General features: G+C 49.7%; 1 protein-coding gene across 2 annotated transcripts in view; it reads right to left on the reverse strand.

The window, feature by feature from the left end:
• The window catches only part of EPS8L2 (EPS8 signaling adaptor L2), a 47,867-nt gene that overhangs the window by 4,310 nt on the left and 18,736 nt on the right, over positions 1-24,821 (reverse strand). For both annotated transcript variants that reach the window (XM_083863143.1, XM_083863142.1), the window contains 16 exons: positions 23,947-24,002; positions 13,731-13,795; positions 9,598-9,759; positions 9,160-9,309; positions 8,956-9,035; positions 8,684-8,823; positions 8,062-8,141; positions 7,458-7,584; positions 7,026-7,114; positions 5,522-5,596; positions 4,706-4,854; positions 4,435-4,561; positions 3,962-4,077; positions 2,023-2,134; positions 1,157-1,264; positions 150-291 (listed from right to left, as the gene is read on the reverse strand). In XM_083863143.1, the coding sequence (XP_083719269.1) occupies positions 150-291; positions 1,157-1,264; positions 2,023-2,134; positions 3,962-4,077; positions 4,435-4,561; positions 4,706-4,854; positions 5,522-5,596; positions 7,026-7,114; positions 7,458-7,584; positions 8,062-8,141; positions 8,684-8,823; positions 8,956-9,035; positions 9,160-9,309; positions 9,598-9,759; positions 13,731-13,795; positions 23,947-23,995 (1,771 nt within the window). In that variant the 5' untranslated portion in view covers positions 23,996-24,002. The remainder of the gene's footprint in view (positions 1-149; positions 292-1,156; positions 1,265-2,022; positions 2,135-3,961; positions 4,078-4,434; positions 4,562-4,705; positions 4,855-5,521; positions 5,597-7,025; positions 7,115-7,457; positions 7,585-8,061; positions 8,142-8,683; positions 8,824-8,955; positions 9,036-9,159; positions 9,310-9,597; positions 9,760-13,730; positions 13,796-23,946; positions 24,003-24,821) is intronic.

Genomic DNA, 24,821 nt, shown 5'->3' on the forward strand with positions numbered 1-24,821 from the left:
TTGTCCTACCTGGAATAACCTCCAGACCCAGTGCTGTTCTATTTCTGATCACTGAAAGGTGCAGGGGAGCGCCTTGGGTAGGTCTGGTCCCCGGAGCACCCAGACCCAGGGGACCCCAGCGTGGGACATGAAGTGGGACACACACGTACGTTCTTTGGCGTCCTGTGGGGAGTTGCGTGATAACATCTCACTGCCCCACTTATCCCCGGCGTAGCTGGCAGGCATCTTGTGAGTTGGACTGGATGGGCCATAGCCCCTGGGGCTCAGGTCTCCTTTGTACCTCTGGTTAGACTGGATAGAAAGGAAAAAAAGAAAAGTAAGAATTTTTTTCCACCGTTTTTCATTTTCTTAAACTTTCCACCTCACACCCAGGGAGGGACAAACTGCCGTTTTATCTTTGTGCTGATGTGGGGCTGGTGAGACCTCAGGTGGAGCTGCATGGAGGAAGTTAATTTCTGGGAATGAAAAACCCAAAGCAAAGGCTGAACTTTGTGCAAGGGAATTCCTAGACGTGCCAAACATGTTCAATCCCATTGGATGGCAAAGCCTCATTGCTCCATAGCTGGGATGTGAAGCGTGACCACTGCCAAGGGCCTGGAGCAGACTGGGAAGTTTTTTGACTTTTTGATTAAACTAGCAAGGATTTATCCAGAAACCTGCTGGGCCCCCTTAAATCTATGCCCAAAGTTCGCAATACCAAAATAGGGAAGCAATTCCATGCTTCCCAAGGGTGTTTAGAACACTCAGCTCCACATTTCTGTAGTGCAAGTTGCAGTATTCACTTAATTCTCACTTAGATGGTGTTTTCATCTGCCCTTGCTCAAGTGACATGTTCCTGCTGCTGAACTGAAGTGGGCAAGGGAAGTGTCCACTTTAATTTAACCCCCAGCAAAAATCTTGCCATGGAAAAATATGGAAAACAGGAGGCTGCTGCACAAATGGGAAGGATAGGCCTTATTTGGGAAGGCGATCCTGGCGAAATGGGAGTTTTATCATAGGAGACTCAAGAATCTCCTGACTTAGTCTACTTCTGTGGATTCAATCTGACTTGTGCATAGTATCCTAAGAAATCCTGAGAGGACTAATGATGAGATTATTCCCAGAGGCAGATTGTACCCTGCAGCTGGTACCAGCCAGGTACCACCTGACTACACACCTGTTCGAGCTCTTCCAGTTTCACCACATCCAGGATATTGTATGGAACGTAACCAGCCTGCCCACTCCGGTTGAGCAACTTCCACCATTGCTTATTATCTTCCAACACCTGAGAGAGGGACAAAAATAAACCTGCTAGTTGGAACATGGGATTTCAGGCATATACAACCAGGATATAGTGGAGATGGACCACCCAGAAGGTGAAGTTGCCAGACGACATCATTGAGGCCAGGAGCTCTGATTAGCCCTGCTGCTCTCAGATGCAATCCAGGATTGAAACTTTTCCTGGAAGGCATCAGAATTTATCATAAGGATGAATAGGAGAGCACTTCTGGGTGCTGAAGAACTCATAGTTGCTATATAATATCCCTGTTTCTCTAGATCTCTTTTTTCCCAATGACTTTCTGTTGTCTTTTTGTGTTTAAATAAATGAATATTTTTTTTAAAAGCTATATTTTGCACAGAAACATTTTCCCCAGCTCACAGATCAGTGTTAGCCCAAGTCATGTCCCACATTCTCCAGCTGCAGGAAGAGAAAGGTTATGAAACAGCTGTTTTTTGGAGAAAACAGTTCCTCGTGGAGGGAGAGGTGATAATGAGGAACACAGAGCCAGCAGGGGATGAGCAGGGCATGACAGGGAGTTGTTGTGCTCCCTCCTCACTGTGGTTAAAGTGGGACTGATGTGTTTGAGCTGAGGAAGTGACACAGCAAAGGCAGCCTGTTCCAGCTCTGGATTTGAGCAAAGCTCCGTGTCACTGCTCAGACACCACCAGGGAAAACTGAGTTGGTGCTTCCTGGTATCCTGAGCTCTCTCCTGCCCCTGGGAAGGGGAGGGGACACACTTTTTCCCAGGAGTGCTCACGTACCTCCAGGATTTCATCCTTCAGCACCGAGAGCTCGTTGGCGTTCCGTGCGGTGAAATCGTAGCGGATTTTGGCAAATCTCCTGGGCACAGCCACTCCCTGGGCCTCGAAATTCCTGCAGAAGAGAAAAACTGGAGTTTTAGTGGAGGCTCATCCAATTACAAGGCAAAGAAAATTGGAATTAGAGAAGATAAATGATCCTAATCCTTTCCCTGTTCCACATTGGATCTCTACCACTTGATCTTCCTACCAGGACCAGTGATAGGGTGAATGAAAAAAATAAGTTATTTTACTGATACAATTGCTCTGGATTTGAACTCTTATAGTAAAGCTTATAAATGTTTCAGATTAGAACAGAAAATTGTGGAAAAACAGCCTGGCTTGAGGTTTTTTTCCCCAGACTTGAGCTGGCAACAGAAAAATGGCTGAAAACTTGACTCAAATCCCTGCAAAGTGATGTGTCAAATCACAGCAGAGGACTCATGGAATTTGGTAAGAGTTTGGTGGCACTCGGATATATGACAATTTCCATGGTGTGAGCTCATGTAAACAAGGAAGCAGATGGAGCCTCTAAACTCTGAACTAAAAGTACTTTGATGAAGGTTTTGTACCATGGAGTATCCGGTGATGGAAAATGAGCATTGAGGCTGTTAAAAGGCGGAAGAGCCATCTTTCCCTTGGGAAAAAACCTAAGGCAAAAGGGTGGCCTGGTTGGTTCTGAGTTTGCTAGTGAACTTTCCAAGACTTCTGAAGAAAGGGGAGGGGTTTTACCCCATTTTCTAGAATTCTGTCTCATTCAGAAGAGTTGTCTGAACCCGGCGGCCTGTCAGTTCCCTCAGGGAGAGGTGGGCAGGACTGGAATATATTGTTTTATTCAACCTGTCATCAGTGGATTTGCCTTTGGTTGTGTCTCAAGCCAAGGGGGAGTTGCTGTCTCCAGTGAAACAAAGCTCCTTCCTCAGCTGAAATGTTTTCCAGCAGTGCTGGAAGCTTGGGCTGCTCTTCCCTGGCCCTGGGCAAGGTTTGTGTGTGCTCTTCCCTTAGGACAAATTCCTCTTGTAGGCAGCTTCTGTCTGTGCAACTTGTAGTGGCTTTGGGATGAATGGAGAGATCCTCAGCAGTGTCCAGAGGGGTCAGGAAGTGCTCCAAGGGCTGAAACATTACACAGACAGGCTGGGAGAGCTGGGAATGTTCAACCTGGAGAAGAGAAAGCTCCAGGGAGCTCTTAGAGCCCTTTCCAGTGCCTAAAGGGGTTCCAGGGGAGCTGAAGAGGGACTTTGAGGGGAGAGCCTTGAGTGACAGGACAAGGGGGAATGGTTTCCCACTGCCAGTGGATGGGTTTAGATGGGATATTGGGCAGAAATTCTTCCCTGTGAGGGTGGGGAGGCCCTGGCACAGGTTGCCCAGAGAAGCTGTGGCTGCCCTGTCCCAGGAAGTGTTCAAGGCCAGGTTGGACAGAGCCTGGAGCAACCTGTGATAGCGGAAGGTGGCCCTGGCCATGGCAGGGGCGTGGAACTGGGTAATCTTTAAGGTCCTGTCCCACCCAATCCATTCTGAAATTCCATCATTCCACTGTCTCTACACATATGGAGAGCCAAAGTGCAGTGCAGCATCTTTGGCACCTGATCCTTAAGGTGACTTTGGTGGGCTGATGTTGGGAAGTGACCTATGGAGGGACTGATGAAGTCAGCCAATATTTTTACCTCCTGTGGTGGAAAACACCTGGGATTCTATTCCTTGCAGAGCTGCTGGGGGGTAAAAGAGCAGACAGTGCTCACGGGAGTAATCCCTCAGCTGATCTTTATCTTCTCTTTGTGGCTATTAATAGTGGTAGGCAGTTGTCTCCTGGATGCCCAAACTTCCCAGTGTCACTGTATGTGTCAACGTGTGTTCATGAGGTTCCAAGGTGGGAGCTGAAGCTATGGGGGTGCGGATCCATTACCTATTTCCATGTGGAGTGACATTCTGTTTGAAGGCATCCCCAGCCTGTGTCTGCTCAGCTGCCTGGCCACGCTTGAGCGAGGAGTTCCGGTAAGGATATCCATTGGCTGAGGAGAGCTGGAAAGGCAGACACAGAGTCAGTGTTACCAGGAAAGGCAAAAGCTGATCGGAGAAAAGGAGAGGGATAGTGGGAGATGAGTCATGGCCTGGCAGCTTTTGGTCAAGGTGTTCTTCAGGGAAGCCTGTGTCCCTGGAGCTCAGTGACATTGTAGGGTCCTGTTGCCTTGAACTGGGAGAGGCTGATTATTGCTGCCCTTTTCCAGCCTCGTTTGCTTTCCATATTTAACTGGAGCGACCAAATCCAACTGAGTTTTGAGTCAACTGGTTACACACCACCATACCCCCCACAGCTCCATCTTTCTGGAAAAGGGGGAGGGAGAGGGAAGAGAGGATCCCCAAGGACACAGGACTAACCTCCTCTTGCAAGTGCCCGATGTCTATTTCCCAGGGAGCTCCACGGAAGATTTCTGTGGGTGGTTCCCAGCCATTACGGAATTTGGGGATGTAGGTGGGGATGTTTGTGTCTCGGGGCCACTCAGCTCTAGGACACAAAATGGGAATATGAGGTGACATTCGCAAGAAATGTGTCTTTGAGAGAATCCCCTCAAAGGAGAAGCAGGAGCATCAGGGCATCCAAGCACCCCACTGCCTGGGGAGCCTGGGGAGATAGCAGCTCTATCCTCACCTGGATCTGGTCCATGTCTCCCCCAGGGAATCCCAGAGGTTTATCTCTTTGGGTGTCAGGTGACCTCTCAGGAAATCGGTGGCATCTTTAGAAAGCAGTGGGCTCAGGACAGAGCGGGCCAGCTCGGGGCCACCACAGCTATTGATGATCTGGGTCACACACAAACCACACAAAGAAGAGATAAATTGCAGGAAACAGTCAAAATGTCAAACCAGGGACATACAGAGGAGCAGAAATCAAAGACAAAGCTGATCCTTGGATCAGCTCAGTCACCTCAAGAAACATCAACCTAAGTCTTTGGAGACTGGACAGTTCAGGGGAACGTGAGGTTTTTTTGGATTGGAGTCAACACAAGATTTGATCTACAAATGAGCTGTTGCTACAGACAAGTGAAGTGTCACGAGCTGACGCTTCAAAAAAATGGAAAGTATCTTGCTATTCCTGTATCCTTTCTGGCTCCTTTTCCAAGTTGGGATTTCTGCTTCCAAGCATTTTCAGTACAAATACTGAGCCATGTTTGTCTGAAGGTGAGACCAGACACATTCCCAGTGGGAACCCCAGCTGACTGCCCCTTTTGTTCACTGTAATGCTTATTGATTGGATAGAAAGATTAATATTTGCTGGAATTCCTGTATTTACTTCAAGCTGCAAAGTGGATCAGAGGCCAGGAACAACCAGCACCACTTCTGGAAGTTTCTGAGAAAGCTGTGTCCAGGCATGAGCAGTGTTCTAACCCTTCTGCACAATCTGTCTGCTTCTAAGTGTGAAGTGGAAATAAAAGGGGATTTCCCAGTGAGACCTGGGAATAAGATTTACCAGTTCCAGTGGCCCAAATAGGAAATGCACCAACTCCGAAGCGCTGGGGTTCTGGATGTGCTTCCTCAGTTTGGCCTGGAACGAGAAACACAGTTTAACCCTAACCTGAGTGTGCCTTATGTTTTCTGTCACATGGGGGGAATGTTGCTGGCAGATGAGAAGAGAAAGGGATGGGGGAGTAGGAATCATTAATTTTACTTTGTGTCCATTTCTAATTCCTGATTAATTTCAGGAAGGGGTGCAATACCCTCTCTGTTAAATCAGTGCCTTGGAAGGTAATTTGAACAGACACACAAAACCTTGGCTAATTTTGAAAGTCCTAGTGAGGAAGGGCCAGGGTTATGGTTGCTTCTGCCTATTGCAGGGTTGAGAATTCCTCTAATTCCATGAATGAAAACAACAGGATAGGTGTTTTGAGGATCCACTGGCAATTGCTGACAAAGGAAAGTCTCCACCAAGGTCTTGCCCGTGGCACCCAGAGCTTGAGGTGAATTGTGGCAGAATGGAGGAGCAAACATTGGGCATTAATTTACTGCAGGAACTCATTTTCAGTAGCAGCAGTCAGCAGAGCTCTGGTGAGAAACCTCTCCAGTTTGTGCTTCCATTCAGGCTCCTTCTCCTGTCCTGGCCTCCTGGCACTACTGCCATGGGAGACAGGGTCCCTACTCCTACCAAAATGCAAAGCATTTGAAATTCTGGAGATTAAACATTAATGTGGAGTGCTAAGTGAGGAACAACTGCTGGCAGCAGGGTGACCCACCGGAGGGGCACTTCCCAGGGACTCAGCAGCCACGTGGTGAGGAACATGGCAAGGCTCCACCACGGAGTCCCAGCTCTGTTCCACACTCAACCCTGGGCTCTTGCCAGGAAATAAGCTGCTCCTGATCCTGAGCAGGCACAAATTATCCGTATTTGCTTCTCAAAGAAAAGGCTGGAGCTTGGTGTTCCACATTACGGTTGTTTACAATCGCTGGGATTTCTTTATTAATGACTGCCCAGGAAGGAGCTTGGAGGATGTGTTCGCTGGACAAGTTTGATCACAACTGACAGAATTCCTGCTGCTTTGTTAGCCTCTTGGGTTTCACTGAGCAGAGCTGGTAGCACTGGGAACATCTTTATGCTCTTGCTTTTCATCCCCTCCACAATACAGAGGGTCTGGCAGGGGAGAAAGAGAGGGGCCAAGAATATCAGGACAATGGGGGATTTCAGTTACTGTCAAGCAGGGACTTCCCAGTCCTGGATCTGAAAAGACCCAGGTGTTGTAATCCTCTGGCTGCTCCGTCCCATCCTGGACTTGATGCTTCTAGTTTTGGTTTAACAGTTTGTCCCTGAAAACCTGCACAAGCCTGACACAATGTTTGTCCTGAGTTCTGAAGAACCTGGAATTCACACTGTTGTCCCTTGTTAGTATTTTCTGTTCAAGTTTCTCTCTAAACACTCACTGCTGAGATACATGGGAAAAAGCCCTGTCCCTGCATGGGATGGAAACTCCTCTGTATCTTACCAAGAGGTTAAAAGCCAGTTTGGTTTTCTGGAAGCAGTCGATGAACTCGGCCTCGCTCGGGGGTCTTGCTCGGAGGGTCAGCATTCCCTCTGCCAGGAGAAGGGGCAGAGAAGGACATGTTAGTGAGAGCATCCCCTTTGAGAAGGTTCCATCTGCCTGCTGTGCAGAAGGCACAGCAGAAATGGGTGTTGAGACCAAAACTACTGAAAATCAGAGGTTCAGGGAAAGGCAAACTCCCTCTGTGTGCTGAAGGCTCCATGTGCTCTACCAGAGATGCTCAGGGACAGCGGCACCTCCCAAACTGGTGTGCCTGGATCTGTGCCTGTGCCACAGCATCAATCTGGCCTTGCTGTGCCGGGAGCTGAGGTGTACCCCCACCTTCATCCGTGACCCCCCCACTGCTCCCCGTTTGCTGTGGCTGCTGCACTGCACCTGCTGGCCCTTTCTTCTTGTTCTTCTTTCCTTTCTTCCTTTGGTTGAGCTGTCGGAATGCCTCTGCAGCCTTCTGGAGCCGGGCAACGAACACTTCAATGTCATCCAGGGTGCAGTTCAGGATTTGCTGTGAGGATAGAAACCCAAGGGACCAATATGAAAGCAAGCCTGGGCTGCACACGGCTGGGAGCCTGAATCCCAGGGCCAGCTGCATTTCCCAGGAGAATGCACATGAGTGGGCAATCCAGGCATGAAAGGTAGCTCAGTGCATCCCTTTGCAAGCACAGAGCTGCTGGGCCTGGCTGTGTGCTGTCCTTACCAATGTGACAAGTGACTCCTGCTAATGGACAGCTGGAAAATAACCCAAGTGGGATGGGGAGGAGCAGAGTGGGAATCAGCAGAGCTGCCTCAGCTGTTCTCAGGTCAGAGAACATTGTCACTGATGCAGTGATGAAGACTTGCTTTTGGCCACCTTATCTTTATGCACAGCAGGTATCAATTGGAAAAATGCCCAGATGATGCATTAAATGTCTGCTTATGGAGTAACCATGAGATCCCTGTCTCTGCTCCTGCCTATGGACTGTGCAGTGTCTCTGTCACCCACCGTTTCCTTTTCAATCTTCTGTGCTAACATGGCTCGGGATTCCTCATGGTCGTGAGAGCCAGAGCTCCGCCGTTCATAGTCTGCAAACAAGGGAGAGAAAAATATATTTACTATCAGAGGTTGGAAATAGGCCTCCATGAAAGGCAGGGATCCATAGGATGGTAGCTCCCAGCTTGGGTGTTCTGGGTTGTGAGGGCACCTCAGGAATAATGTTTGTAATAGGTGCTAAATCCCAATCATCCTGCAAAAACCCCAACCCTGAGGCACCTCCCGGCTTCCAGAAGCCACACACCTGGTGTGGGGGGGATATTCCAGCGGGAACAATCACTGGCATGGCCCTTCATGCAAAGCAAATGGTGTCAGCTCAGGGCAGGTGCTTGGAAAGGGCCAGCAAAGCAGGATCTCCTAAGTGGGAGAACTGGGGAGGCCGTTTTGGCAAAAGAACTTTTGACCATGACAAGTCCATGGAGTCCAAGGAGTTTCTGGGAGCTTTTATTTGTTGAGCAGAAGATGTCCAGTACCTACAACACTTATTTTCACCACAGACCACTTCAGGAAGGTTGGCTGCCTGGGTTAATTAGTCTCCCATTCTCAGGTAATACTTCCTGACTGCTCCCTATACCTGGATCATGCTGGGAAGGAGGTGCCACCCTGTTCCTGTTCATTGCTGAGCCTCGCATGTCATGCTGGATTGGGATGGGAGCTGGCCCTTGAGGTGGGGGGAGGATGGATTGTCTCTGCTTGATCTTTTCCTGGTTTGCCCTGCAAGGAAAATGTCACAGAGCAACCCCATCAGTGGCTATAGATCCCATTTCCAAGAGAATGGAGTGTGACTAAACCACTGGAAACAGAGGTTTATTGTTGTTGCTCCGAGCTGTATCCCACAGCACTTACTTGAGTGTCTGTGGCCGTATCTTCTTCCCGTGCTTGTGGTCTGCCAGGGCACTTTCTATGTCCTCATGAACCATCTCCGCCTCAAGGATAAAACAGGGATGTTTATAAGGGCTTGGCTTTAGGAAGGATTGGAGGAAGGGGGGAAGGGCACATAGAAAGAAGTGTTATGTTCTGTTTCACATCAAGCAGGAGGGCTCTGCTCACCTCCACCTCGTCACAGTTGAAGAAGTGTATGTCAGGTTTGTGCTGCTCAGAATCCTGACACACCAGCAGGAGGATGGAGGAATAGCGCATCTGATTGAGCACAGTCTGGCAGTGCTGCACTGTCGGCAGGGGGAAGTCCTCCAGCTCCTCCTGCAAGAGAAAGGGGAAGGTGTGAGGCAAGGGGGAACTATTAAACTGAGGGGGAATGGCCCTGTGCAGGAACTCCTGGGATCTCTGGGCTGATCTTCCCTAGTTTGTCATTGCTAAAACCATCCTGTTCCCATGCTACAGGGCTGACTGTAATCCAGCAGAGGATTTTGGTAGTGATTCACCCTTGTTTGTGTTCCTTAGAACTTGCCCTCTCTGCGGCAGAACAGAAAGGGCACTCACTGCCGCCCACACTTCAGTCTGGGGTCAGTCCCACAGGGCTCCACATACCTTTGTCTCACAGTCCAGCAGCTTGATGGACTTGTCATTCACTTGCAGCAGCATCTCCTGTGTCCAGATCTTCTCTTTGGAGTTGAGCAGGATGAGTTTCCGGATTGCATCATCCACTGTTGTGATGGACTCACTCTTGTCCATGATGAAAGTGGCCAAGTGCTGAAATTGGGGAGAGAAAGGAGATAAAAACAGGTGGAAAAATGTTTGTTGGGGTGTGTAAATTGGTGATGACAGCATCTCTAGAGGCTTCAATTAGTAGTTTCTCAGAGCTCAGGCGTGAAGGCGTTGCTGCACAAAACAGTTTTGGTTTGCTGCACAAAACAGGTGCCAGCCTGTGGTACCAACTGTTTGTGGCAGTGAAAGATTTGGGTTTCATAATGGGTTTTCATAACCAGTTTCACCACTTGTATTACTCTCATGAATTCTAGCAGCTCTGATCCCTGTCCAGCAGGGCAAATGCTTCACACACTTGAGTTACTCCCCAGGCCCCTCTGAACCTGGCTTGGAAGTAGAACTATGGCAGTCAAACTAATGCTTTGCTTGCCACGCTATAAAAGCATTTGTGTTTTGCTTTTTTTGTGTAGCAAACCTGCTTGTGTGGGATTTGTGCCAGGCAAAGAGCTCACACAAGCCATGGTCAAGTGTTGGTCCTCTGTGCTGAGTGGGATCCATGCAACGTGTGGCATCCCATGCCCTGGGAACAGCTACTCTGAAGAGCTTCTATGCTGCAAAGCCTGTAGGAGCTCCAAACCTGGCAGTTCACTCTACATCAACTGTGTAAGCCCCCCTTTGGGTTGGGGTTACCTTCCCCCCTAAAATAGCCAAATCAGCACTCACAGTAGTGAAAATGGGTGTTGCTGACTGTAGGAAAGGATATTTTACTGTTTGCCTCTGTCCTGTCCTGTGGCTTTGCTTGGTTATCCTGGTTTTTCTACCTCCCTTCACCTGTCCTGTAAACACAGCCAGGCTTCCGTGCTGTCTTCCCCTCCTTCCCTGCCCCCTGTGTGCACTTGGGCCAGGAACAGCTCAGCTACAGTGTAACCATCCAGGCTGCTTTCCCATCCCTGCTCCAAACTGCACCCTGCACTGTGAGGTGATCCAAGCCTTGTACTTGGCACCTGTATGTACACAGTTTGTGTAATGGGGCAGCACTTGCAGCTTTGGTCTGCTCCTGGGGATCCATGAAAAGGGAATGTTGGGCAGGGAGGCAGCTGTAGAAAGGACAGGTGTGTCACATCCAAATGTTGTATGCCTGCCAGCAGTGAGTGAAGGCCACTCCAAAAATCCAGGTAAGTGCTGCTCCCTGTGGGTGGAAGAACTGGTTGTGTCCGCTGGCAGAGGGGGCTGCAAGGCAGGAAAAGCTGGGCCTGAGAGCAGCCAGGCTGCTTGCCCAGCTGTTGTCCCTGGGGCAGTGACAGCACAGCCAGGCCACATGTTCAGGTGATAGCAGGGAAGGAAAAAATCAGGAAGGAAAAGGAGATGGTTCTGTTTCACCTTGTTCTTTTGTTGCACAGCTGTGTTCTTGGTGAGAAGGGAAGGAGAACCTGCCTGACTATCAAAAAGCAGCTGAAGCTTTTCCCTGCCTTTACCAACTTTCTCCAGCAGAGAAAATCTGGAGTTTTCGGAGGGATAAGTTACAGGCCCGCCCAAGGCATCTATGCAGTCCAAGGGCCTGCAACCCTTGGAGGCTTATTGGGCCAGCTTTTTCTCTTGTCCCTGGAGTATCAAAGGCCCATCCACCAGCATGACCCCCTCATCTTCATTTCCTTGCTCAGTAGGGTATAGAACAGACACTTCAGCAGCAATGGCTAAACTGGAGAGCCAGGAGCAGATTACCCCCTGGAGCAGGGACACCCAGGTGCTGCAGGTAGATCTGCCCTGGGGGGCCAGGGACAGCACTGTGGCCACCCCAGAAATGGTCCTGCCAGGCATTCAGAGTGTGTGGGAAGGGCAGCAGTGAAATAAATGCCTGCTTCTCTTTGATGCACACATACTGTGTAGTCAGGTTCAAAGCAAGAGCTGGAAAAATGGGGGGTGTTTTAAAGCAAGTCCTAAACTGATGGGAAATTTGTAGTAATGGGATGAGTTTTGCCTGGCTCTTCTCCCTTTGATCCCATATCTTCCTGCTTTCTCCCAGTTATCAGACATAACCTTTTTTAGGGATCAAGTAGCTTCTTTCTGGTGCTGATGCACTCATTAACTGATTCATGTGTGTCAGTGGGCCATGGAGGGGGATGAGAGAGTTGGTGGGAAAGAATTCCTTTCTCCCTGTAAAAGCCCAGGCAAATGCAAAGTGGGAAGCAGATTAAGAGGCAGCAAAAGCTGATGCTGCTCCAGCATGTCGTGCTCTGGGACTGCAATCTTGGAGAAGCTGTGGATGTTGGTGTCTGACACAGACCAGATGGACCCAAGACGGACGTTTGCATTTGGGGCACAGGCCCTTGGACGGTTGTGAGGAAGCACAGGCAAGAACTGTTATTGCAGTTGGCTCCACACAAGGTGGATCTCAGATTTACACCACTGGTAGACCTGACTGGCAGAAAATCTTTAACATGCTCTTGGGCATTAGGGGTGGATAGGGTTTGTGGTGACCCATTTGCTGTTACATGATTTCCAAAGGCTGAAAGAAGGAGCAGAGAAGAGGACAATGCAGGGCCCATTCCTGTGTTCATCAAGCAAAGGTATAGGGTGAGGCACTGTCTAAATAAAACTCCTGGCAGGTGTGTGAGCCGACAGCTGAGATTAGCAATGCAATCACGAATGAAAAACATGCTTGGGTGTATGTTACTGTAATTGTAAAACAGTGCATGAGAAGGTATTTGCCAAGTCAGTTTTATCTGTGCAGAGGTGACAAACCCTCTCCTTTCAGAGCAGTGAGGAGAATGGGCTTCCTCAAGATGACAGGCATTTTTATCTCTTCTATTATTTTATCAGCCACCTTTACAAGCTTCATAAATTCCTTTGCTGTTTACCGTTCTGTTAGTTTTTATGGAGGGGAAGGTACTTGTCTGACTCAATCTTTAGAATATTTTTCTACTTCCCATTTTATATATATATGGGTGGATTGAGAGGGTGAAGCTTGCTGCTGTCTTTGTTTTATCCCTTAAAACCCCTTTTCATCCAGATGGACATTCAAATACAGCAGCTTTTACTAGAATGGGCAATGACTGCATCCACCATTAAACTTTGATCAGATTACTTCAAAGGGTGTAAAATGCTTCCCGTTAGGAAATCTCATTCTATCTCACTGCCTGCCACTGCAATCCTGTTTGCCTTGGTCAAAGTTCAGGGAGAGACTCACAAACGGGTGACTTATGGCATAATTAATGAAGAATTCATTTACTTGTCACCGTTTAAAGTCCCTTGTCTGCATCCATGAGTTACTTCTGAGCCACTGAGTTGGTTTCTCCGATGGAAACCAGGACCTCTTTCCAAAGAGGCACTTTACAAGTCTAAATGTAGGCTTTTAAAGGCCCCCATGTCCTAAATGTGAACCTCAGGAAGTGTTCTCCTGTCTGGCCTTGCTCAGTTTTCAGTGATCCATCCCCCCACCTCCTTCACAGAGTGCTGCACCACCAAGTTGTATTACAGCAATTGCTGAGTTTGGGAAGACCAGGCTGGCTTCTCTTTTTGGGGTGGGTATCTGTGGCAGTGGGCGATGGATTTGGCTTATTGCCTGTCTTGTGTGAAGGGGTTTGTGTTACCTGAGAGGACACAGTAGCTGAGGACAGCTGAAAGCTGATAGTCCATGTGGTCTCTGTTGTTTGGAAAACTGACTTCTGGTAACCACCATGGGAACTCTGCTTTTAACCTGTCTGTGCTGATCAGAAGGATTTGAAGCACAGGGTGACAGGAGGGACATTTCCTGCTCTCCTTCAGACACTGAGGAGGGAGAAGACAAGAGCTTCTCCATTTCCTCTTTCCTGTACAGAACTCCCCTTGTTTATTTAAATCTTTTTTCTCCCCATTCTCCTTTACTCAGTGACTTCAGATTTTAATGGTGAGGAGGTTCCCAATTCCCCCTTGGCCTCCTAAAGGTCCATGACACAGGAAACGCACTGCACTGCGGGCACCTATCACTGACCTTGGCCTCTGAGCCCCTTAGCACTCCACTGCGTGTGTGTGCTCACCTGGACGTGGTACTGGGAAGTCTCGTGCATAATGATGTTGGAGTTGGAGTATTTTTTCCTTTGTTCTGTAAGAAACAAGAAAAGAAGCATCAGCTGTTTTTCTTTGGATCCGAGAATTACAACTCTGAGTCTCTCACAGTCCCCCGAGCTTCCAGCTCCGGCTCCGCGGGCGTTGCCAGCAGGTGTCTCTCCAGAACAAGCGTTGCCTTTCCTTGAGCTTTGCCTTGGGGATTTCACCTTTCTCCTTGGCCAGCCAAGAGCTTTTAAATCGAGCTTGTTTTGGTGCACTTGGGTGAGCACAATCCTGCCCATGGCTTGGGGAGCATTCTGAGCACCTGGAGATATCCCAGTGATAAGGATCATGAAAAGATGCCGCTGCTCTTTTTTGGAGCCTGGCAAGGGCGGGTAGAAGCTAATTCAAGCCGATTTCAGAAGTTTTAAACACTTATCCTAACACTCTTTAGGCTATGCCATCAGCTTTGCAGGACACAGGAGTACTTCACACCTTCTAGCTCTGCTCCTGTGGCTGAAAACACAACGGTGTTTTGCCTCTGTGCCTGATTGCTGACAGCCCTGGAGTGGTGGCTGTTCCCCAGTAGAAATGCCTTATTGATTTATTAGTGGGAATATTGGCAGAGGCATTAATGGAGCCTGCAGGTCTCTGAGCCCGCGCCTCATCCAGCACCAGCACCAGCTCAGAGGTTGAGTGAGGATGGTTCAGGGGAAAGACCTCAGACACCCAGCCCAGCTCCTTGCTCAGCCATTCCAGAGTGACCTTGAATAAACGAATTAACATTGCAGTGCAGCCCCTTCCCACCTCAGGCTGGCAGGAAAGGCTCAGTGGCACTTTCTGGTTGCTGGGGGCTTTAATTGCAGTCTGTCCTACTTGAAATGTGGAGCAAGGTCTGGGGTAGGGCACAGGCAGCGCATCCCACAGGGATTTGGGGCTGATGTGAGGCACTTTTTTCCTCTCAGTAACCTCAATTTCCTCCCTGAGCATTTCTCATGTAAATAGATGACACTGATGGAAATGAGAACACCACATTCATGTGGGATGGAGACAAATTTGAGTTTTAAGACATCCCATCCCCTCCTTTTCCAAAGGGAGTGGAAAAGGCTGAGGTGGGTGGTCTGGAAAGAAAGGGAGTTTACATTCGGACAGGCAAATGTCTCCAGCCCTGAGAGGAAGGGTGCGGAGCTGAGTTGGGAACTGGTAGTCCCTGAGGGAGGGAAGAAATACTGGGGGAATGAGGTTTCCAGTGGGAGGCCAGCACAGGTCTGTGTTCCTGGTAGGAAAACAGCCCGTGGAGCTGTAGCAGTGGTCAGGGCAGCAGCTGGTTGCCCTCAGGCTCTCTGGGAGCCCTTCCAATGCCTTTTCCCCTTTGTCCAAGCTCAAAGAAGCTGCACGTGTCACAGTCAGGGGAGATCTCAGTATGCACTGCTGAGAAAATGTTCAGAGAAGCTCCTGGAAGTTTTGAGGGCTGGCCAAAACCTCAGAACTCTGCATAGCCCAACATCCCATCACCTGCACTCAGTGAGCCTTGTTCAGACAGCAGCAAGCACTGGGACAGGGAGAAATGCAGATGTTTCCCCTCCCTCTGTTGATTTTTCCCTGGGGGAATTTCTGCATTACCTCCATGAGTCACAGAACTAGAACAAAGTGCCTCTATTTTGTCTCCCGATGTCATTCAAATGATGTCCCAGAAGCTGCCCAGGGCAAGAAATGGGGTGTTTCTGCATGTTCTCCTGAAATCCCTTGTGTCTCCTTGGCTTCTACCTGGCCCCCACACCCATGGAAACTTTTATTTTTGTGTTTCCTGCTGGCATCCACAAATAAGACCATGAGGTCTAGAACCAGCTGGACTTTTCGTGGACAGCAGGGTGCCAAAACACCGAACTTTCCTTCTTTCCTAGCACTTAGTTTTGGTTTAAACACAGGAAGAATTAAAGATCCAGGTTGCAGATCATGAAAGAGCCAGGTTTGGGCCACATCTATCCAAGGAGTGTGGGTGCTTTAAAGAAAACTAGTGGTTTTTTGTTTATTTACTCAAAACAATGTGGTGAAACACTGCTGGGCTTTCCAAGATGCATCATCATTTGTCTTTGATTAAATCTGACTCTGGTTGGGCTGATCCCAAAATGCTTTTAGGAAGATGTTCTTCCCTGTGAGGGTGCTGGGGTCCTGGCACAGGTTGCCCAGAGAAGCTGTGGCTGCTCCATCCCTGGAAGTGTCCAAGGCCAGGTTGGACCAGGCTTGGAGCAACCTGGGACAGTGGAAGGTGTCCCTGTCCATGGCAGGGGATGGAATGAGATGGGCTTTAAGGTCCCTTCCAACCCAAACCATTCTGGCATTCTGTGACTGATGCCTCTAGCAAAATCTGTGGTTGTTTGACTCCTCGATCAAGGGGGATCCTTTCCCTTGCCAGGTGAACTCCCCTGACCAGCCATACCTCAGAAGGCAGGTCAGCTGTCCTGTGTGGCTCCACCCTGCCCTTCTGTACAGCCTTGTCCCTAACCTGCTGAATTTTGCATGAGTGCATGCTGGCCTGTCAGCAGCAGCAGCAGCAGCAGCTCGTTTCCTCCTGCTTCATCTGACACCTCACACCAGGACACTTGGCGTTTCTACAGCGTCCTGCAACAGGACCTCGGCACCTTCAGGTGTTATCCGACCCCTAACCTGGCCCCAGGATGTGGAGAATTTGCATAATCCCCATGGGATAGATCAGCATTGCAGGAATATAGTGATGAATTCCCCAAATCAGCTCAGACACCCATCTGCACTACTGTTTATCTCCTGCTATGACCTTCAGAGTCTGTGGCAGTGGAGGCTCTGGATATAACACAGGCAAAGGGCAGGGAGAGCTCCAGGGCTGTGGCACCAGTACAGCAAACATCCAAAGGTGATAAAGCTGGCACGAGCCCACAGTGGCCACCACTGTCCTTTTTCCCTTTTGTCTGCCAAGAGAGCCAAAGAGATGGGAAAACAATACAGCTTTGTCCTGTCCTTTTTGTGTCTGGCAAGGAAACAACCCAACTCGTAGCATGGGTATCCTGGCAGGTGCTGGTGGGATCCCCTGTGGCCTGAGGAGCAGTTGTGCTGATCCCAGACACTTGCTGCAAGTATGAGATGGGGAATCCAGAAAGCTTTGAATGCCTTGAGCATGGATAACACATGGGACATGCACACTATGTGGTAAATTGTCTCATCTCTTCCCTCTCAGCGTCTTGCCCAGGGATCCCTAAGACAATCCTTTGAGGGGAAAAAACCCTATAAATGGTTCTTTAATGGAATTCACTTCAGTTCCCTCCTAACCAGGTAGCTTTAATCACCCCTCACACCCAGAGGAGTGGGGGAAATGGCAACGAATTTTATCTACCACTGGTATCTTACAGATAAACAGTGCTGTGGGAATGGCGTTTCCCACTGGCACCAGTGAGGAAATGGGAAGAGCTGAGACCACTGCAGAGGTAAAAGGTGGTACCTGAGGGCTCAAAACAGTGCTGGGCTGAAATCCGAGTAATGATACTAAAATCTTAGCTGGCAGGGAAAGAGTCTTGTTTGGCTTTATGTTAAGGAGTAGAAAGGATGAATAAGAGTAATAAATGAGGGAGAAAAAAGCAGGATGGATACACATCCTGGAGGGCTGGGATTATCACCTTGGTCCGGGAAGCCAAAACACATCTTTAGTGCCAAGTTCCCTCCCCATTTCCATGCAAAACCTTATTAGCAGGGAGCTGGGTAATGGCTGCAAACGTGCCGTTAAGTGAGCACAGGAGATCAACTAGCGGATAAACTGCCCGTGGGACCAGCTTACAGCCGGGATAATTGGTTAAGTTCTCTGGGAATGCTGAGCAGTGCCAAGGAGGGCAGGAGCAGGCCTGTCTTTCTCCATGCACAGCCTCTGTCAAGCCAGAGGGGCACCCCTGGTACAAACTGCCAGTGGCCCCTGCCTTCCCTCCGGGCACATCCTTCTCTGATTAATTAGTTTTACCACACAGGATCCTACCTGATCCTCCCTGTCCCTCCCTACATTTGCTTACAGCTGTTGCTTGGCAGAAGGCAGAGCAGAAGACAGGGGGATGTATGGACAAGTACGGAGCAATCTGTGAGGAATGAGAGGTATTGGATTTGTTTTCCTTGTCAGTGCCATACCAAGGACCTCTCCTCTATTCCCTGAATCACACTGCTGACCTCCCTGGCTCCACATCCTTTACAGCAGCCTAAGGGAAGTCCTGGTAGTTACTTCTAGAGCTTGCCAGTTCCTTATATAATCTTTATGTTATCTATACATTATCTAGGAGTGCACACACTGTTTATAGGAACCTGCCAGCGTAGCATGAGCTGCTCTGTGCCAAACAGCAGGTCAGGACCAGCCTGCCGAGGAGAAATGGAGCAACTAATGCTCAGTGTGCTCATGGCAGCCACAGAAACCTGCCAGGCTGGCTGACAGAGCAGCAGTATGGAATAACCTCCATTCCAGGATCCCAGGTGGGGCCAGATGTGGCAGTTGAACACAGCATCTGCCAGGTTCCTGCTTCCTCGCCAGGTAGGAGGATGGGATGCTCCAGGGTTAGTAAAGGATCTGGTTTTGGGCCTTGGTCTGACCTGCTGTGCCTGAGCTCCCGACAGGGCAGAATCTGCAGGTCCTACCTTGCTCCTTCCCTGTTCTCTATGGCTAGCACAGAGAGAGCTCAATTTTGGGATATCTTTGCAATTTAGGGAGCATCGAGCTTGCTGGGTTTGCTGAACTGCTGGAGCTGGTCTGTACTGGTGCCTGGGGCACTGGGAATGTCTGCCTGGTCAGCTCTCACTCATGGCTGGTGTGTGTAGATGGATCTGGAAGCTCTTGGAGTGAATGAACAGCTCTCATTGAGGTGTGAATGGGCTGTGGCAGCAGGGAGCAGCGGCTCCCGGTTTCACACGGCTGAATTCCTGCTCGGCACGCTTCATATTTGCCACAGCTCAGCCCCAAGTGCTCACATTCCTGGTTTATTAGCTGAAGACACAACCCACTCTAGGAAAGCAAATAAAAACCTGGCACAGCTCCTGGGTTGTGCAAGGACTGAGTACACGGAGGAACAGTGTGTGTTTGTGTTCAGTGTGTCTGGCGGCACGGTGTCCATCGGGCAGCTTGGAGCAGGATAATCAGGGCATTGAGGAGCTGCAGTTCACCGGTAGAGGTATTCCCTTTTGCCTTTACAACCAGACCTGGAAGAAACCTGCCAAATTATTTTTTCACCAAAAAAAACAATGTGGTGTTTTTTCAACTTTCTATAGCTGGTAATGACATTTTTTGAATGTCAGAACATAGTAAAATTGGGGGAATCCTGATTTAATTAATTCACTTTACTTGAGTGTTGAAAATATTCTTAATGAAAAGTTCCCCCTTTTTTTGTTGTTTATTTTTATGAACTATTACAACTTTAGTTCCCAAGCTACTTGAGCTTATCCAAAACCCCATTTCCATTTAGGAAAAGGTTCCTCCGTGTGAGCTCTAAGCAGTTACTGCATGCAAGAAGAGAACCTTTCCTCAGCACTTTCAAGCTGGTAAAGAAAAAGGGTCACTGGAGATGCTAAGCAGCATCAGAGGTGGGAGATCCCTCTCCACAGCATCCCTGTCACTAACTGCCATCCCAAATTCATGGCCAGCAGCACCTGGAGCAGTGTCTGCTCCTCCCAGTAGCTCCAGTCAGGGCTGAACTGAGCCAAAGTGTTCCCTGTCTCACCCACCACTGGGGCTGCAGGAACTAACAGGATTGTTGGCTTCCAGTTTTTCTTCCAGCCCTGTTTCCAGTTGGTGTGTGAATTGTCCAAGATGTTGAATAAAAGGGTCACCCACGCACACAGTGTCAAAGGGGAGCAGGGTAATCTGAAATCTTGGGTGGGAAAGGAGATGTGAAGAAGGGAACTGGAATGGCACCGAGGAAGCAGTGGGGAAGGACAAGGGACTTATTCAGGGCTGGCAGCAGAGGACATCAGGAATTAACAGCCTGGGCAAGAAGGCTGGGTCTCTGCTGAACCTCAGGCTTTTTGTCCTGTATGATGAAGCCTTTAAAGACATGACAGTGAGTGGCACTGTTCAGATGTGCCCAAATCCCTGTGGATTTAGGCATGGACATGGCCCTCTTGACCCAGCAGTGTGGCTGAGCAGGCTTGGGTTTAGCCACTGCTCCTGCCTGGGTTGTCTCTTGCAGACAATACCAGTGTGTGTTAAATCCTGCACAAATCCTCTCCTAAAGGTTGTGGGGAAGAAACAGTCCCTGCATGCTCCTGTCAATAACGATGTGACAGCCATGTGGCCTCCAGCTGGAATTGTGAACAAGCTCATGGTTTGGGCAGGGTGTGGGAGAGCCAGCAGCAGGGAACTAGTCTGGGATTGTGCTCAGGGCTGGAGGGTCTCATCTCAGAGACCTCTCCATGTGGCTGGGGGCCCCACTGCGATACAAGGGAGGTCTGTGGAGACCCCCAGGAGTTGGTTCATGACCATTAAATGTAATTTACTCCTTCTCCATTGGTGTGTTCTGCTTGGCCAGCACCAAGCAGCTGCCTGTGGCTCAGGGGTGATGCTGGCACCAGTGGAGCCTCTCTGCCCGTGGCTCCCCAGGGAGATGATCCCTGTCCAGGGCCACACTGGGCAGGAAGTGGCTCTTCTCTTTGTGATGGTGCCCCGTGTCCTGTTACAGCCCCAGCCTGGCTTGGGTTACTGTGCAGTGTCAAGTGATCGGCGTCAGTGCTGCGCTTCTCCAGCCTAACTCATTGCTCCAAGACCCCTTTTCCAGCCCTGTGCTCTATCAAGTCTGGTTCTTTCCCAGAAATGAGTGCATCGAGGATGGGTGGGCAGGCTGGAACCAGCTGGCTGGGTCTCACAGGCTTGGCATGGGGGGCTGGAAGGAGGCTGAGCACCACAGGGACAGACTGCAGCCAAACAGAAATGAGCTGATTCTCCCCACAGCCCTACGTGAAATCACTGCAATCATCAAACTGCCCTCAACCTCTCCTGCTACACTGCCTAATCCATCAGGAGAGCCAGCCAGCGCAGTTTGACAGCTCTGGCAGCAGCTGAGGGGAATACCTGCAGAAGCCCACCTGGAGTCACCTCAGACAGGGGTGGCAGCAGCTTTCCCACTGTGGGAAGTGCTGTGCAGAAATGCTTCCTGCCAGTCCTTCCCATGGGTTCTGCTGGAGCCTGGTTTACCCCCACAGGCTTTCATCTGGGCTTGCAACAGACGCCCGTAAGCAGAGAAGCAGCCTAATTTATTTATGGTGTGCATTAACATTTATTCAGCTGGTGGCTGTATGAGGAGAGAGGTGGCAACCTGAGAAGGGCCAGCCATTCCCTGCTGCCAGCTGAGGGAGGACTGCTCCTTGCAGCCACAGACCCCTCCAGAATGTGGAGCTGAATGAATGTGGTGCTGTTTTATTAAGGAGGAAGGAAGGGATGAGTCTCCTGCTCTCATGAGAGCCAGGAAACTCCACTGAGGATGGCAGAGCGGCTGGAAAGCATATCAAACTCTGGTAGGGACAGAGCCAGGAGAGGGTATCTTGGGGCTTTAAGCCAATTTTGTTGTAGAATTCCCTTTGGTCATCTCTCTGCATCCCTCTGTGCTCACCACGGATAAGAATACACAGTGGTAGGCAACATATTTGGTGATCAAAGCAATTTCAACAGGACAAGTGTGACACCAGAGCCTTCCCCACCCATCAACAGCCGTGTGATGAGGCTGTGTCCTGTGAGAACCTTCACACTATGCCCTGGAGCCCCCCCAGAGTGAACCTCCACTTTTACCATCTGGGTGCCTTCCTGTGCACAGCCTGAAGCTGCTGCTGTGTTCCAGCCTCACCATCACAATTTTAAATATCCCTCTTCACGGTCTCCCCTGAGGTGGGTTTAATATTCCCAGTAAGTCCCTGTTTGCCCTCAGATAGTACTTGTGTACCCACAGCTGGCACCCCTGTCATGTTAGGCCAGTATTACTGTAGAAAAAGTATCTTTAGAAAGCTAAACCCAAGGCCTTGTTCACCTAAAATAATATTTAGACACCTGCGTGCTTTGGAGCCCAGCAAGCTTTAAATGAGTGGATGCCTGTGTGCTGGGAATTTGGGAGTCACTGCACTCGCTTCTTGGAGGTCTGGCAGTGTACGCAGGCTGAGGGTCCAGCCTGAATGCACTGGAGGAAAATTGAAATATGAAAAGTCTTGTCAGCTCTGAATGTCCCTCAGCAGTGTTGTAATCACATAATCAAGGCCAGCTCAGCTTGGTGTGATTTGTTTCATTATGAAACATAATTCCCCCTGGAATTTTAGTTCTTGCTTGCCCTCTACCCCCAAATGTGCCAGCTCACAGCAGAAATTAATGTTGGGGAGGGAGAATTGCAGTGGGAAAGGGACCAAGACATTTAAATATTGCTTTACACGTGCTAAGTGTCCTTTGCTGATTAGCGGGTGGGTTTCAAGTGCTGCCAAACAAAATCCCTCTGGATGTGCTCATGCCAGGGGCTGGGCTGGCCAAGAGGCACTGATTTGTGCAGGGAATGCCTGCAGAGCTCATTCTGTGTTTCAGCAGTGGCAGAGAAATAACTGTCCAATCCTTTACTCCTCCTGAGGATTTGGCCCAGGGACATACAGTCCTTGTTTTAGATTTGCTGGAATTTAGTCAAGAGAGGTCCCAACCCTGGTGAATTTGCTTTTAAGGTGTGTTCATACAAAAAAAAATGTAGAAGATTAAATTCTGTGTTGAAAAGTGCTTATTTGAGAGCTGTGTTTGTTTCCAAGGCAGTCTGTCGGCCTTTCCCTGCACTGGCTTTTGTCACACGGGATTGAGGGGTGCTCCCTGTGCCATGGCACCATTAGATCCCCCTCTGAAACTCCGATGGCTGAAGCCCTCGGCTGCCTGCACCCATGGGTGCCAGCCTGCAAATCTGCTTGTGTTTAATACCGTTGTGAGCTCCCAGGTTCATTTTTACACATCTCTGTAGGGCTGTTTACCTGGCAACTGCAGCCCTCCAGCCCCTGACAGGATGTGCCCCCGTGTCAGTGCACAGCCAAAGGAATGTGCACTGCCTTGGAGGCAGGAAGAGTTTGTCTGCACTAGCAGCCCTGTGTGCCCCCAAAATTCCAAACCTCATCCTCCTGCTTCTTTATCATGTGTCCTTCCATCTCCAGAAGTGACTGACACAGTTCAAACCCCTGCCTGGCACCTGCCCACCCTGCAGCTTCCAGTCAACAGCCCAAATTTCTGCTCTGCCATTATCCTCGTGTTTCATTTCTTGGAAGCTAATTGACATTAACAATGGCTTTGTTTAGCACCAAATACAGCCCCTGCCATCCCACTTCTCCTCAGGTGAGGCTGGTCTCTCTGGACACTGCTCCAGGCCACTCCACATGGATAAACCTCCAGCCAAAACCCTTGGGCAAACAGAGTCACTTCTCAGGGACAAATAAACCACCTTGGCAGTTCATAGCTGCCGAGGACAATCTCTGATCAAACAGAAGATCTCCGAGGAGAAACGCACACAGCCTGTTCCTTCCCAATTAAACATCAACCAGGTAAACCTACAGCTCTCAGGTGGGAGAGCTGGCAGGCTCAGACTCCCCAAAAGCTGCTTCCCCAGACAATCCTCAACTTCTTACCCAGGAAATAACTGAGGGAGGTGATTTCTCACATGATTTATGCTTGCTCTGCCCAGCCCAGAGGCCACATTTTCACTTGGGGTACTTGGATCTGCTGAGATCAGGAATAACTGTTATTGGTACCTAAATGTGCTTAACCCAAACAAGCTGCCTCTTGGACTGTGCACAAACACCCATCCTGCCCATTCCCTGCTCTTCCAAAGAGCCAAAGGGCATGGAATTTTCATGGTTCACTGAGTAGTTAGAAGAGGATAATCATTAACTTGCTGAGGACAGTCTTTCTTTTGTGAGGCCCTTTATCAGGTGATCTTGCTAACAGACCTGGGAAGGATCTGGGTAGGAGAAGCAACGTTCTGTTCCCACAAAATCCCAGCTGTCCCCAACATGGGAGGTGTCGTGGGAGGTGTCAGCACAGATGTGAGGTGTGTTTTTGCTGCCAGGTCAGGCCAGCCTGTTGCGTAGGGAGCTCTGGATTCGTGTGGCTTTGATTGAGTTCCAGCCTAAAGCTCCCCAACATCCACATCCAGCTCTCCAGAGGTGCCTTTGCCATGGGAAACTTTGGATATGTTTGCAGGTACGACTCACCATACAGGTCCTTTGCACTCAGCTTGGAGGCTCCCTCGGCTTTGCCCATGCTGCCACTGGAAAAGAAAGAAGGTGCAAATCAACCATCACCTCCCAAATATTTTTAACATCAGTTTTCACACAGCAGCTCTGCAGTTGCCTAGAGGGACCAGCCCTTCCCTTCCTTGCAAAGCATTTCCTTTGGGCCGTGCTGGCGGCTCCCTGTGCAACCCTACCCGTTATCCACACCACAGGCACATGTCACTGAACCCAGCGGTGGAAACAGGACACGGAGCAGCCCAGCCAGGCCTGGCCCCACTAGAGTTACCTTCACAATGTCCCCTGGAAGGACAGCACTCCAGAGGGGCTGGGTTAAGGACAGCGGCTCCCAGTGTGCCATAAGTGGGGTTGTTACAGGGAGACCCCCTCCATGTTATCCCTGAGTCCACCTGAATAGGAGGCAGTGCAAGAGCCAAGGTGATGATCCCTTCTCAACAGACATGTTGGAGATGTACCCCTTGAAGGCAGGTGCTCAGATATAGAACATATCCCATGTAAGAATGTGGGAGGGCGGAATTGTGTGTAAACAACTGAGTTTTGGGGCGTCAGGTCTCTAAGCACCCCATGCAGGGCTAGCCCCTTGCCTGGGTTGTGGGTAGAAATGAGCACCCAGGAGATAATAGTGTTTTTTCTGGCAGAGGAGGATCCAAGCAGGATCTGAGGTGCTGTGGTCAGGCTGTCCTGCACGGAGCAGTGAGCCCACGGGTGCCCAGGGGCTGCTTTGTGCTCTGTCACTGTGTCCCCCTGAGGGCAGGCAGTGGTTCAGGTGCTCATACCTGGTTTAGGAAGGAGGGAGAGAGCTGGTGGCTCTGGCTCCACTGGGAAGTTGTCATGGG

This window comes from Zosterops lateralis, assembly GCF_965231275.1.
Source record: "Zosterops lateralis genome assembly, chromosome: 6".
In the NCBI taxonomy this organism is placed as follows: Eukaryota; Metazoa; Chordata; class Aves; order Passeriformes; family Zosteropidae; genus Zosterops; species Zosterops lateralis.